At 44.7% G+C, this 12,984-nt stretch overlaps 1 protein-coding gene across 7 annotated transcripts in view; it reads right to left on the bottom strand.

Annotated features, from left to right (window-relative positions):
• Positions 1–12,984, bottom strand: part of schip1 (schwannomin interacting protein 1) — a 763,480-nt gene that overhangs the window by 132,674 nt on the left and 617,822 nt on the right. The window contains exon 1 of one of the 7 annotated variants that reach the window (XM_068042164.1): positions 6,971–7,123. The exons of the other annotated variants lie outside the window; for them this stretch is intronic. Coding sequence (XP_067898265.1) covers positions 6,971–7,000 — 30 coding nt within the window. The 5' untranslated portion in view covers positions 7,001–7,123. Of the gene's footprint in view, positions 1–6,970; positions 7,124–12,984 lie in introns of those variants that run through there. 7 annotated transcript variants of the gene reach the window in all.

The following is a 12,984-nucleotide window of genomic DNA, read 5'->3' as shown; positions in this document are numbered from 1 at the left end:
GTCATCAGGTGCAAGACGATGATGTTGTTGCTGTATGTGGCGCAGGTCTGGCCCATACCCCACTCCTACGCCGTGGCGGTCACCCAAGCCATTTTCCGCTTTATCTGGAGATACAAAATAGACCGGGTCTGGAAGGACACGATGTTCAAACCTCTGGATGAAGGTGGGATAAATGTACCCAACGTTGCCCTCATCCTGACGACCACCTTCGTGTGCAGCTGCATCAAGATGTGTGTAGAGCCCCAGTACACAAACACCAAGTGTCACTACATGCTGAGATTCTATCTATCCCCAGTGTTGCGAAGGATGAGTCTGGCTGCATGGCCGCGGAACGCTCTATCCGGTTGGACTGTGCCATGCCACCTATCCTTCGTGGGAACGTTTGTGCAGAAAAACACCTTTGACCACCAATCTATCTGGCAATGATCTGCACGGAATGTCCTCAAGGCCCTACGGGAAAAGGAGATGGTGAATCCTGTCGGATGGTTCCCCGAGCAGACTGCCAATGTCATTTGGCAGAATGCCTCATCACCAGAACTTTCAAACAAGCACCAAGGTGTAGCTTGGCTGGTGGTGAGAAGGGTCCTCCCCTTCAGATCCTTCCTGTACGCCCAGAATCTCACCCCTTCTGCATGAAGTCCTCAAGGTGGCTGTGGTGGGGAACAGACTGTTGCCCACCTCGTTCTGGAATGTGCCTTTGCAAAGCAGGTGTGGAAAGAGATGCAGTGGTTTTTGTCGAGGTTCATATTCCGGCAATAGTACTGAAGACCTGTGCTCCAGAACTTGCCGCGCCCCTAGCCAAGCTGTTCCAGTACAGCTACAACACTGGCATCTCCCCTGCAATGTGGAAAATTGCCCAGGTGTGTCCTGTACACAAAAAGCAGGACAAGTCCAACCCGGCCAATTACTGCCCCATCAGCCTACTCTCAATCATCAGTAAAGTGATGGAAGGTGTCATCAACAGTGCCATCAAGTGGCACTTGCTTAGTAATAACCTGCTCAGTGATGCTCAGTTTGGGTTTCGCCAGGGCCACTCAGCTCCTGACCTCATTACAGCCTTGGTTCAAACATGGAAAAAAGAGCTGAACTCAAGAGGTGAGGTGAGAGTGACTGCCCTTGACATCAAGGCAGCATTTGACTGAGTATAGCATCAAGGAGCCCTAGCAAAACTGAGGTCAACAGGAATCAAGGGGAAAACCCTCCACTGGCTAGAGTCATACCTAGCGCAAAGGAAGATGGTTGTGGTTGTTGGAGGTCAATCATCTGAGTTCCAAGACATTATTGCAGGAGTTCCTCAGGGTAGTGTCCTAGGCCCAACCATCTTCAGCTGCTTCATCAATGACCTTCCTTCAATCATAAGGTCAGAAGTGGGGATGTTCGCTGATGATTGCACAATGTTCAGCACCATTCGTGACTCCTCAGATACTGAAGCAGTCTGTGTAGAAATGCAGCAAGACCTGAACAATATCCAGGCTTAGGCTGATAAGTGGCAAGGAACATTTGAACCACACAAGTGCGAGGCAATGACCATCTCCAACAAGAGAGAATCTAACCATCTACCCTTGACATTCAACGGCATTACCGTCACTGAATCCCCCAATATCGACATCCTAAGGGCTACCATTGACCAGAAACTGAACTGGAGTAGCCATATAAATACTGTGGCTACAAGAGGAGGTCAGAGGCTAGGCATCCTGAGGCGAGTAACTCACCTCCTGACTCCTCAAAGCCTGTCCACCATCTACAAGGCACAAGTCAGGAGTGTGACGGAATACTCTCCACTTGCCTGGATTGGTGCAGCTCCAACAACACTCAAGAACCTCGACACCATCCAGGACAAAGCAGCCTGCTTGATTGGCACCCCATCTGCAAACATTCACTCTCTCCACCACCGACGCACAGTGGCAGCAATGTGTACCATCTGCAAGATGCACTGCAGCAATGCACCAAGGCTCCTTAAACAGCACCTTCCAAACCCGCGACCTCTACCAACTAGAAGGCAAGGGCAGCAAATACATGGGAACACCACCACCTGCAAGTTCCCCTCCAAGTCACACACCATTCTGACTTGGAACTATATCGCCGTTTCTTCACTGTCGCTGGGTCAAAATCCTAGAACTCCCTTCCTAACAACACTGTGGGTATACCTACTTCAAATGGACTGCAGCGATTCAAGAAGGCAGTTCACCACCACCTTCTCAAGGGTAATTAGGGATGGGCAATAAATGCTGGCCTAGCCAGCGACGCCCACATCCCTGAATGAATAAAAAAAAAATTCCAAGCAGCTCTGTAACAGAGCAGTCTGTGCTCTACGGTCTGTTCCCAGGGATGCACACCGAGATAAATATCAACCGCTGCTGCAGACCATCAATTCGGTGAAAGATGCTCTTTGGTCTGCCCAAAATTTGCTGGTCTTCCAGCGCAAAGAGATGTCCACAACCGTGTTGCAGACTGGCACATTCCACGATCCAGAACTACGCACTAAAGCTTGGGGCAGCCGCCGCAAAGGCTCAACGTGGAAAGACCACTGTGTAAGGTCCCCCTGCCATAGTGAACTGAGGGGCTGAGCCCATGGAAAACCCCTTGGGCTGTATACACCAAGTATGGTTTTGCTGTAAAATGTACATGGCATGTAAAATGGAATGGAAGTGTTGTGAGGCAGCTCACTCCTGTAATAAGAAAACTGATTTCCTTTGCACTTTTTAGTTTTAGTTTTCGAGATACAGCACTGAAACAGGCCCTTCGGCCCACCGAGTCTGTGCCGACCATCAACCACCCATTTATACTAATCCTACTCTAATTCCATATTCCTACCACATCCTCACCTGTCCCTATATTTCTCTACCACCTACCTATACTAGGGGCAATTTCTAATGGCCAATTTCCCTATCAACCTGCAAGTCTTTGGCATGTGGGAGGAAACTGGAGCACCCGGAGGAAACCCACACAGACACAGGGAGAACGTGCAAACTCCACACAGGCAGTACCCAGAATTGAACCCAGATCGCTGGAGCTGCGAGGCTGCGGTGCTAACCACTGCGCCACTGTGCCGCCCCTATGGAATGTCAACTTGGTGCTCTTTTGAACCGTTCTGTAATTTTTTTTTTAAACAGCTTTTTATGAATAAAGTATATTTTGGGGGAAAAAAAAGGTAAGTATAGTTCCCCTCACCAACTTTACAGTAGACCAGCAAAAAAAGGAGCGTGTCTGATGCCAAATTTAAATCAAAGCACATCACCATCCTCTTCCTCGTGTATAGTAACAGTAACTCAATACAACATTGCTGCAGAAAATTTAGGATAACTATTGATGACTGGTGTCCAAATCCTAAAGCGTTTAAAACCAATGTACAATGTGAGTAATGATGCTGTCAATGTACCCTACTGTAAATACTGTTGAAGAAAATTGCACGAAAACTACACAACCAGTGTCTGTTTTTTTTCTCTTTAAAGTATTAACTTTGACTGATCATTATTAAATATTTGACTGTTTTCCAATTTGGATTGATAACAATCACCTTTAAGAAATAAAAGTTAATATATATATATATTTTTTAAAAAGTAAATCTCAACTTACTACAAAATTGGATTTGTTGCTGTGTTCTTTGTTACATTCCAAACACAGCCCTGGAATGCATAAAATCATTCCTATGATCAACAAAACAATTCAGGAAAAAAAGTGCGAGGGTTCAAACACATCAATATTCAGCTCCTTCTTATGCTATAAACAATGCCTGCTTTATGTGGTTAAATGAATAGTCTCAGTTATTCAAGTTGTAGCACCATCCAGTGTAAAACTAACTTGGCAAAGTAAAAAATTTCCCAGCCTTATGGGTGTGTTTGCATTTGTCACTGTCAACTGGTACATTCAGTTTAAAAGCTTCTATTGTCCAGTCATGAAAGAGCCCAGTTCATCGACCCCAGGGAATTAAGTCCAAAAAAAAGGGAAAAACAAATTTCCCTTAAGATGTGACGTACAAAATGGTGGTTCAGCTCATAGAGTAAGGAACCCATCACATATTCCAGTCTTGTTCCTACAGTTACACAGATCCATGTAACCAAGGGAATTCTCACCTTCATTACTTTTAGATTTGAAAAGTATTTTTTTTTTAAAAGAAGATGCATAAGATTGTTGGTTGTCATGTAGTTTTACAAAACAAAGTCCCAATGTTATTTGTAAAAAGTGAACTGCTGACTCATTAGGGGTGATTTTAATTCTACTCAACAGCGGATACTAGGTGTGTGGGCAGTTCTAATTGGCCAGATCGCTTACCTGCCAACATCCTAAGCAGATCCTGCCATTTTAAATTTTCACCTGCATTTGTCAGCAATTGGCAAGGACAGCTGCCTGACGCTGGTGGGATCCATCTTAAAATATGCACATCTGGGTCTGATGACATCATCTGATCCTGGCAATAATTTTAACTGTGGTCTGAGTGAGGAAGCCGTTATACCTTTCCCATCAGATGATGACAGCGATTGGGGTGGAGGATTTGGGACCACAAGAGACTCAAAACATATAATGCCTTTTTTGCTTTGTTGCTTGTGGAGCCAGGAGAATTGAGAGTGCTTCTTTGAATACCACAAGGAAAGGTTAAGCCTCTCCTGCCTTGGATTCCGTCCGTTCCCTCAGCAAAAGCCTCCCAAAACTTCCCTTGTAGCTGGAAGCTATTAATTTGGTGCCAAACAGCAGCCTCCTGCTGTCCCAAATTGCTCTACCGCACGTCGGCGAGCAGCTGCTTCCCATCAGTTTCGAGCAGGCCACTCACTGGCAGCATGCAGAGCAGGCCCAGGACTCAAAATCACCCAGGACTCACATCACCAAGGTTGGTGGAATGGGGGTTTGTCACTTGCCTTGCTCCTCTTCCTTCCACCCTACTTAACAAAGTTTCACATGCAAAATGCAATATCACTCTGTAAAATGTCTTTACAACATTATCAGAAGTGAAGGGAAGTAAATCCTCATCCTAAAGCAGCGTCTGGTTATTTCAAATGTAAATGTTGGTTTGAAAATTACCCGACATATGAAAGTACACACACTAGGTGCTCTGGGGGGAGGGGTCTGCATGTGTGTGATTTATTATGCATTGTGTTTGGTGGTCATATTTGGACATCTTTTATCTTGACCTAGAACTCTGAAAAATGCTTACAAATAAAATGCGCATGATATAGTGCCTTTCACAACCTCAGAATGTCCCAATGCACTTTACAGCCATTGAAGTATGTCTGAAATGTAGTCACGACTGTAATGTGGGAAACACAGCAGCCAGTTTGAGCATAACAAGGCAATGAGTGACCAATAATCTGTTTTCATCATGTTAGTTGAGGGATAAATTGTGGGATAAATTAAGGTAAACCAATCTTGAGGTGGGGCCTTCAAATAGGTGACAGGCTGCTTATTTGCATACGCGAAGGGCTTCAGCTGTGGGCACAGCTCCCCAATGTTTTGGCATTTGCCAATATGACGGGCAGCACACTTTCCGCCCACCATATTGGTGGCTTCGGAGGCCATTTAGTGCCTGAAGAATGAGCATTGTGCAGCTGAAATTCTAGGCCACTAAGTTTTTAAAAAAAAGGTATTTTCTCAGCTGCCTGCTTTGAAGGCAGAAGACCTCAAATTGCTCTAGCCTTTCCTCATTACTCAGACTCTGGTACTGCACTCAGCCCAATAGCTCTTCTTTGCACTGCCTCCGAGGTTTGACTGTTCCCCTTGTAGCTCGGTGGTCAAATCCGCACATGGTACTCAAGTTGTGGTCCTTATAAAGTACTCTACAGTTCTAAACATGACATGCTCAACTGCTTTTGCTATATTAGTTCTGCCATCAATTTTCTAAAAAAAAACAATTTTTATGTATGCATCTTAATTGACTTAAATAAGCTCTCACAGCAGGCAAAATAATTATTGTACTGGAAATACTCTGGCTAGTCTTGTGGCAAATAAAGCTATACTTAATATTTGCAAACGTGCAATTTTGAAGCACCACATTGTGCTTATAAATTGATAATTGACGATGGCCTCAATTTACTGTAAATGTCTACTGCTGCTCAGACAGAGCATTGACATCAGCCACCAAAGGATTCCAGCTACTGAGGCAAAGCACTTCAACATAGTAACTAAAACATTACAAAGAAACATTGCTGCATTCTCTCCACCATAGTCAGAATTCCCAGAAGACATGAACTCGGTTGATCAGTTCCTTTTAGGTCACTTACTTCTGTGGCCCTGGTTGGCTTCTTTAATCTAGTATTGAAATAGTTTGATCATCTGAAACTGCTATTAGAGAATTCCATCCTGAAAATCAATCTTGATCTGTTGCCATCAAAACCCAACGTAGTGATTATTTAAGGAATGCACTCATATGTAGTATTTCTTTTATCTCAATAGATATCTGCAAATTCAACTTTCACACATCAATTGCATATTTTTCAATAGGCAGTAACTGCAACATTACTCGGAAACATTGCTGCATACTCTGCACCATAGTCAGAATTCCCAAAGGACATGAACTCATTAGTTACAGTAATACCAGAAAAAAACTTTAATTGCTACTGGGCAATCTATCCAAGTGTCCCAAATGCAATTTTTTTCATAATCATGTAACTAAAACATCAATTAATGTTTTGTGACAATGCATATATTGTCTTGGAACAACGTTTTAATCTGATGAATTTAACTTCCCTCTGGCTCTGTATTTGATTCTTCTTTTGCTCTCCTCCTCCTCTTTCCCCTCCCCTTCTCCTACACGCACTCTCAATACATTCTGCATAAAATGCACTGTTGCATAAGCTTTACACTCTGCCATTAAATTCTACTGTAACAGTCCAATTTCAGAAAATATTTAGAAAGGTGCCTTTTTTAAACAATATGTTACCAAGGATAAGCAGCATACACAATTCAGGAACCTGCTGCTGTGCAAAAAGCAAGCTAACAGACTTCAAGTGTCCCTTTTTATGGATCACGACATCTTTACCTGATAAGCACAGTTCTCCTGGTGCACCATTCTCAGCGCATCATATGAAAGCTGCCACGACTGACTGAAAGAAATAGAGCTGTCGTACGGAGTTCAGATATACAGCATCTGGGAGGACAAATGCTAACCCCTGCGAGGCACGAAGCTGGTATCAGACAAAAATGGATGCTTCTGCTGCAGCTGCAAACTGCGTAATGGCTCTGCCTTCGTCTGTGAGGAGCAGAGTGGATCGCAGAAATTCTCCTCAGGGAACCAGCATCTATCTGGGACTGCGATGGGGGAGGGGTGAGTCAATCACCACAAACACAATCAGCCAATTATACCATAGTCACACAGGGAGTCAGAGCTGTTTTGAAGCGGGTGTGACCTTTTGGTGGCTTATGAAAGGAGCTTGCTGATGTGGAAAAATTCGAGTGTCCATCAAATGGAAGAAGACAAAAAGCAAATCAATGGTATAATTGAGTGAATTTAGACCTCAGGCACAAATCCTGCACTTACAAATGTAACTGAAAAGTATCAGCAGCTCGCATTCATATTGAAATCCTTGATAGTGATAGCTGGCAAACCAATATTTAAAATATACTGACTACAGAAATGATGGAGCAATTCTAGTTTCAGAGAAATTCATGGACTATTCAACACTGAACATTTTGGTAATGTTTTTAAAAAGAAAATATTTAGATTTGTGCACTGATTTCAAATAATTTTGAGACACTTACATACCTCAAAATTAAATGATCTAAGAGCACAAAGCATGGTTAACTGTAAAATAAAACAATTCAGATCCATGCAGTTTTATTCCGCAAGAAAAATATTTCTACAAATATACTGAATTTAACGTAGCAAAAAAGAATATGCTGCGACAAATATAATCATAGAATCATCATCTTCTTAGGCAGACCCTCGGGATCGAGGATGACTTGCTTCCATTCCGGCTCAATGCTGAGATGGCTGATAAGTCCAATGCTGGATCTGCAGACTCTGTCACGTGAGGGGCAGGCGGTGCTTGAAGGGTCAGGTAGATAGGTAGTTTGGAGGTTTGTGTGCTTGCTCTGATGCCTCAACTTCGCCTCCACATGTTCCTGACATCTATGATATCTTCTTGAATGAGCTTTCCCCATCTAGGACGGTCACAAGCCAGAGAATCCCACGAGCCAGAGACTCCCACGAGTTGACGGGGATGTTTGATCTCTTCAGGGATGCTTTGAGGATATCTCTAAAGCGTTTCCACTGTCCTCCTGGGAGTCTCCTGCCATAATCAAGTTCTGAGTAGAATAGCTGCTTCAGGAGTCTGGTGTCAGGCATGCGAACGACATGTCCCACCCTGCAGAGCTGGGTTTGAGTTCTTGGTGCCCTGATGCTGGGCAGGTTGGTTTAGGAGAGGACACTGCTGTTGGACCGCCTTTCTTGCCACCAGATTTGAAGGATGTTGCGGTGGCATCTCTGGTGGTACTTCTTCAGAACTTTGAGGTGCCTGCTGTAGATTGTCCAAGTCTCTGAAGCATATAGGAACGCAGGGATCACTGCTGCCCGGTAAAACATGGTCTTAGTCTTGGGCCTGAGATCCTGATCCACAAATACTCTTTCTCTCAGTCAGCCGAAGGCTGATCTGACACATTGTAGACAATGATGAACCTCTTTGTCTTTGCCTGCCTTCGCCAAGAGGAGGCTCCCAAGACATGGAGTGGAGGGATGTGTTGTGCTGTGGTTAGAAAAGGACCTTCGTTTTACGATGTTTAGTGAAAGACCCATTTTCTCATATGCTTCAGAGAAGCAGTCGACAATGATCTGGAGCTCAGAGAGAGCATGCACACAAGCGTCATCTGCATAATGAAGCTCAACGAATGAGGTTGGAATGATGTTGGCTTTGGATTGAAGGCAGTGTAGGTTGAACATCTGTTTTGTAGATTATCTCCATGCCGGTGGGCAGCTTGCTGGAGGTGAGGTGTAGCATTGCAGTCAGGAAAATGGAGAAGAGGGTGGATCTGATAACACAGTCTTGCTTGACCCAGTCTTGACTCAGATAGGGTCTGTGGTGGTTCCGTTTGTGAGGATCACGGCTTGCATGTCATTGTGGAGTAGACAGGATGATGGTGACAGACTTCTGAGGAAAGCCAAATTTGAGCAGGATGCTCCATAAGCCTTTGCAGTTGACAGAGTCAAAGGCTTTTGTGAGGTTGAAAAAGGCCATGTACAACAGTTGGCACTAGTCCTTGCATTTTTCTTGGATTTGTTACGCAGTGAAGACCATGTGTCTGGTGCCTTTCGATGGGTGAAACCCGACTGCGAATCCAGGAGCTCTTCAGCCACTGGGAGGAGATAATTGAGGAGGATCCTTACAATGATCTTCCCTGTGGCAGACAGCAGGGAGATTCCTCTGAAGTTGTCACAATCGGTATTGTCTCCCTTCTTGAATACAGTGACAATCACAGTGCCCCTGAAATTCCCCAGCAAGCACTCCTCATCCCAGATCAGGGATATGAGGTTGTGCAGTTGTGCCAGAAGCGTATCTCTGCCATGTTTCAGGATTTCTGCAGGGATTCCATCAGCTCCAGGGGCCTTGTTATTCTTCAGTTGTTGAATGGCTTTTTCAACCTCGGTCCGGACTGGGGTAGCACAGAGACTGAGCTGGACGGGATGTTGAGGAATAGAGTTGAGGATATTCAAGTCAAAGACAGAGTCTCAGTTGAGGAGTTCTTCGAGTTGTTCCCTCCAGCGAGCACTGACTGCCTGTCTGTCCATGATGAGTTTTTCTGTATGTTTGGCTCTCAGCGGGATGGGCCCTCAAGTGCTTGGGCCATAGATCGCCTTGACAGCGCTGAAGAAACCATGCATGTCGTCGGTGCCGCACTCTTTCTATCTACCATTTTTTTTTATGTCCCGCATTTTCTGCTGCACTGCTGCCTTTAGGAGCCTGTAGGATTGCTGCTTTACCTTGGGTGTATGATGACGTTTCCAGTCTGTGAAGGCTTTGCGCTTACGCTGGACTGGATCACGATGCTTCCTGGTGGAGAAGCCAAGGACTTCTTTGCAGGTGCTTGTTATGGAGGCCTTTAGGATCGACCAGGTACTAATGGCACACAGCGGCTCCTGGTGGTTGAAGGTTGAGAGGTTGGTGGTAAGGTGTTGACTGAGAAGGGCCACCTTAGCAGGATCTTTGAGGCCTTCAATGTTAATTTTCTTGCGGCATTGCTTTTGTTGCATCTGCTGCTTGGGGGCTAGGCTGATGAAGGTGATAGATTGGATGAGGCGGTGGTCAGTCCAGCAATCATCGGTACCTGCCATGGCACGGGTGATGTGGACACCTCTGCAGGCCCTCGCTTGAACGATGAAGTAGTCAAGTAGGTGCCAGTGTTTAGACTGTGGGTGTTACATGATACCGCAGAGAAGGAGGCTATCTAGCCCATCATTTGAACAAGCTATCCAATTACTCTCACTTCGCTGCCCCTTCTGTATATCCCTATAAATGTTTCTATTTCAACTATTGAATCTGCTTCCACCATTCTTTCAAGCAGTGCATTCCAGAACATAACAACTTGCTGTGAAAAACATTATCGTCATCTTGCCTCTGGTTCTTTTCCCAATTACCTTAAAGCATAGTGGACTCAAGAACTCCCATGTACTGCGGGCTTCACTGAGCTATAGTCAATTCACCATGAGAAAGAAATAATTCAACATGTCACCATATTCTGTATGGCACACGACAGCAGACTTAACTTTAATTTTTTAATGTAAATTTTACACCTATCTAGATGAAAGGCATCAATGCTGAGCAACAGAATCTTTTTTCCCATATTGGCAGCTGATGTCAGCATCAAGCACTCTGACTCAGGTATAATAATACCAGCTACATGGACAACTTCCCTTTATTCTGTCCCAATTTCAGAATATTTCTCAGTGCAATACTGTGAATTTTACTGCATCCCTTTAAAATCCATATCAGATGATGTCCGCCCTTCCTCTGCTTCCATGCTGTGCCTTCCGAGTTCCCTGGAACTCCACTTGAATTTCTCCATTTGGTATTCGCTATCAGCACCAAACCAAAAATGATACTAGCCACACATGGCACAAATGATTCCTCTGCAACGACATGCATTATCCTTCTCTACAGTATTTGATATGATTGACCATACCACCTCTCTAATGTGCCTTTCCTGCATTATCCAGGTTCACCAGATTCCATCCTTATCTATTCCAACACAGCCAATGCATCTCTACAAGTGACTAGTTTTCAGCTCTCTGAACTGCCTTTTCCAGAATGCCCTAAAGCTCTATGCTTAACCCCCCCTTCTTATTGATCTGGAGGTTGCCCCACCAGCAATATCATCTCACAGCATGGGAGCAGCTTTTACACTGCAGATTACACTGAACTCTACCGTTCTGTCATGTACCTTGAGACCTTGACCTCCTCTTTGCTATTAAGACTGCTTGTCTGACATCAAGTAACATATCCAAGTCAAAATCTTCAGCCTAACTTTGTTTTCAGTTCCCTCCACAAACTCTGCTTTCTTGCTCTTAAATCAGATCATTCATGAAGTTGGCATCATGTGAGGCACTTGAAACTTAGTCACTGTGGGTGGACCTACACCACATGGACTGCAGCTGTTCAAGAAGGCAACTCACCACCACCTTCTCAAGGGCAATTAGGTATAGTAACAAATGCTGGCTTTGCATTGATGCTCACACCCCATGTACGCTAAGAAAAAAGACCCTGTGCTGAGCTTTGAACCCTACACCCTATCCATCACCAAAGGCCACTTACTTTCATTTCTGCCCTACCTACATACGGACATATGAATTAAGAACAGGAACAGGCCACTGGGAGGTGGTGGCGTAGTGGTAATGTCACTGGACTAGTAATCCAGAGGCCTAGGCTAATGCCTAGGGTTCGAATCCCACCACAGCAGATGATGAAATTTGAATTCAATTAATAAATCTGGAATTAAAAGCTAGTCTAATTGTGGCAATGAAACCATCGTTGATTGTTGTAAAAACCCATCTGGTTCACTAATGTCCCTTAGGGAAAGAAATCTGCTGTCTTTACCTGGTGCTGGCCTACATGCGATTACAGACCCACAGCAATGTGGTTGACTTTTAACTGCCTTCTGAAATGGCCTATTCAAGGGCAATTAGAAATGCGCAACAAAGAGGGGCGGCGCAGTGGTTAGCACCACAACCTCACAGCTCCAGCGACCCAGGTTCAATTCTGGGTACTGCCTGTGTGGAGTTTGCAAGTTCTCCCTGTGACCGCGTGGGTTTTTGCCGGGTGCTCCGATTTCCTCCCACAGCCAAAGACTTGAAGGTTTATAGGTAAATTGGCCATTATAAATTGCCCCTAGTATAGGTAGGTGGTTGAGGGATGGTGGGGATGTGGTAGGAATATGGGATTAATGTAGGATTAGTATAATTGGGTGGTTGATGGTCGGCACAGACTCAGTGGGCCGAAGGGCCTGCTTCAGTGCTGTATCTCTAAATAAATGAATAAATGCTGGCCATGCCTGCATCCCATGAAAGAATAAATAAAAACTCAGCCCCTTGAGCTTGCTCTGCCATTCAACAAGATCATGGCTGATCTGATTGTAACATCAACTCCACAGTCCTGCCTACCCCCAATAATCTTTCACCCCCTTGTCATCAAGAATCTATCTACCTCAGCTGTTCCACCCTGAAACCTTTATATAAGGCTTTGACCTGGCCCAACTACTACAAAACCCTCTTCATACTCTAATTCTCCATCCTCCATAACCAACTTCTACTTGTCCAAATCTCTGCCATATGTATCCTGTCCCACACTAATGCTGACTCACCCATCATTCCCATTTCTTTCATTTACACTGGTTCCTACTAAAAACCCTTTCTGGACCTTGCCCCACACTATTTCTGCAATTTCTTCCAGCCCTATATCTGCTCTTACATGTTTCTTTCATCTGACTCAAACCTATTTTGTGTTCACCCCTTCCCTTCGGACCACCACTGGTGGCAGAGCCTTCAAACACCTCAGCTGTACGCTCTGT

This window comes from Heterodontus francisci, chromosome 11 (genome assembly GCF_036365525.1).
Source record: "Heterodontus francisci isolate sHetFra1 chromosome 11, sHetFra1.hap1, whole genome shotgun sequence".
Classification (NCBI taxonomy): Eukaryota; Metazoa; Chordata; class Chondrichthyes; order Heterodontiformes; family Heterodontidae; genus Heterodontus; species Heterodontus francisci.
The sequence above is the reverse complement of the archived record's forward strand: the minus strand, read 5'-3'. Positions and strand labels throughout refer to the sequence as shown.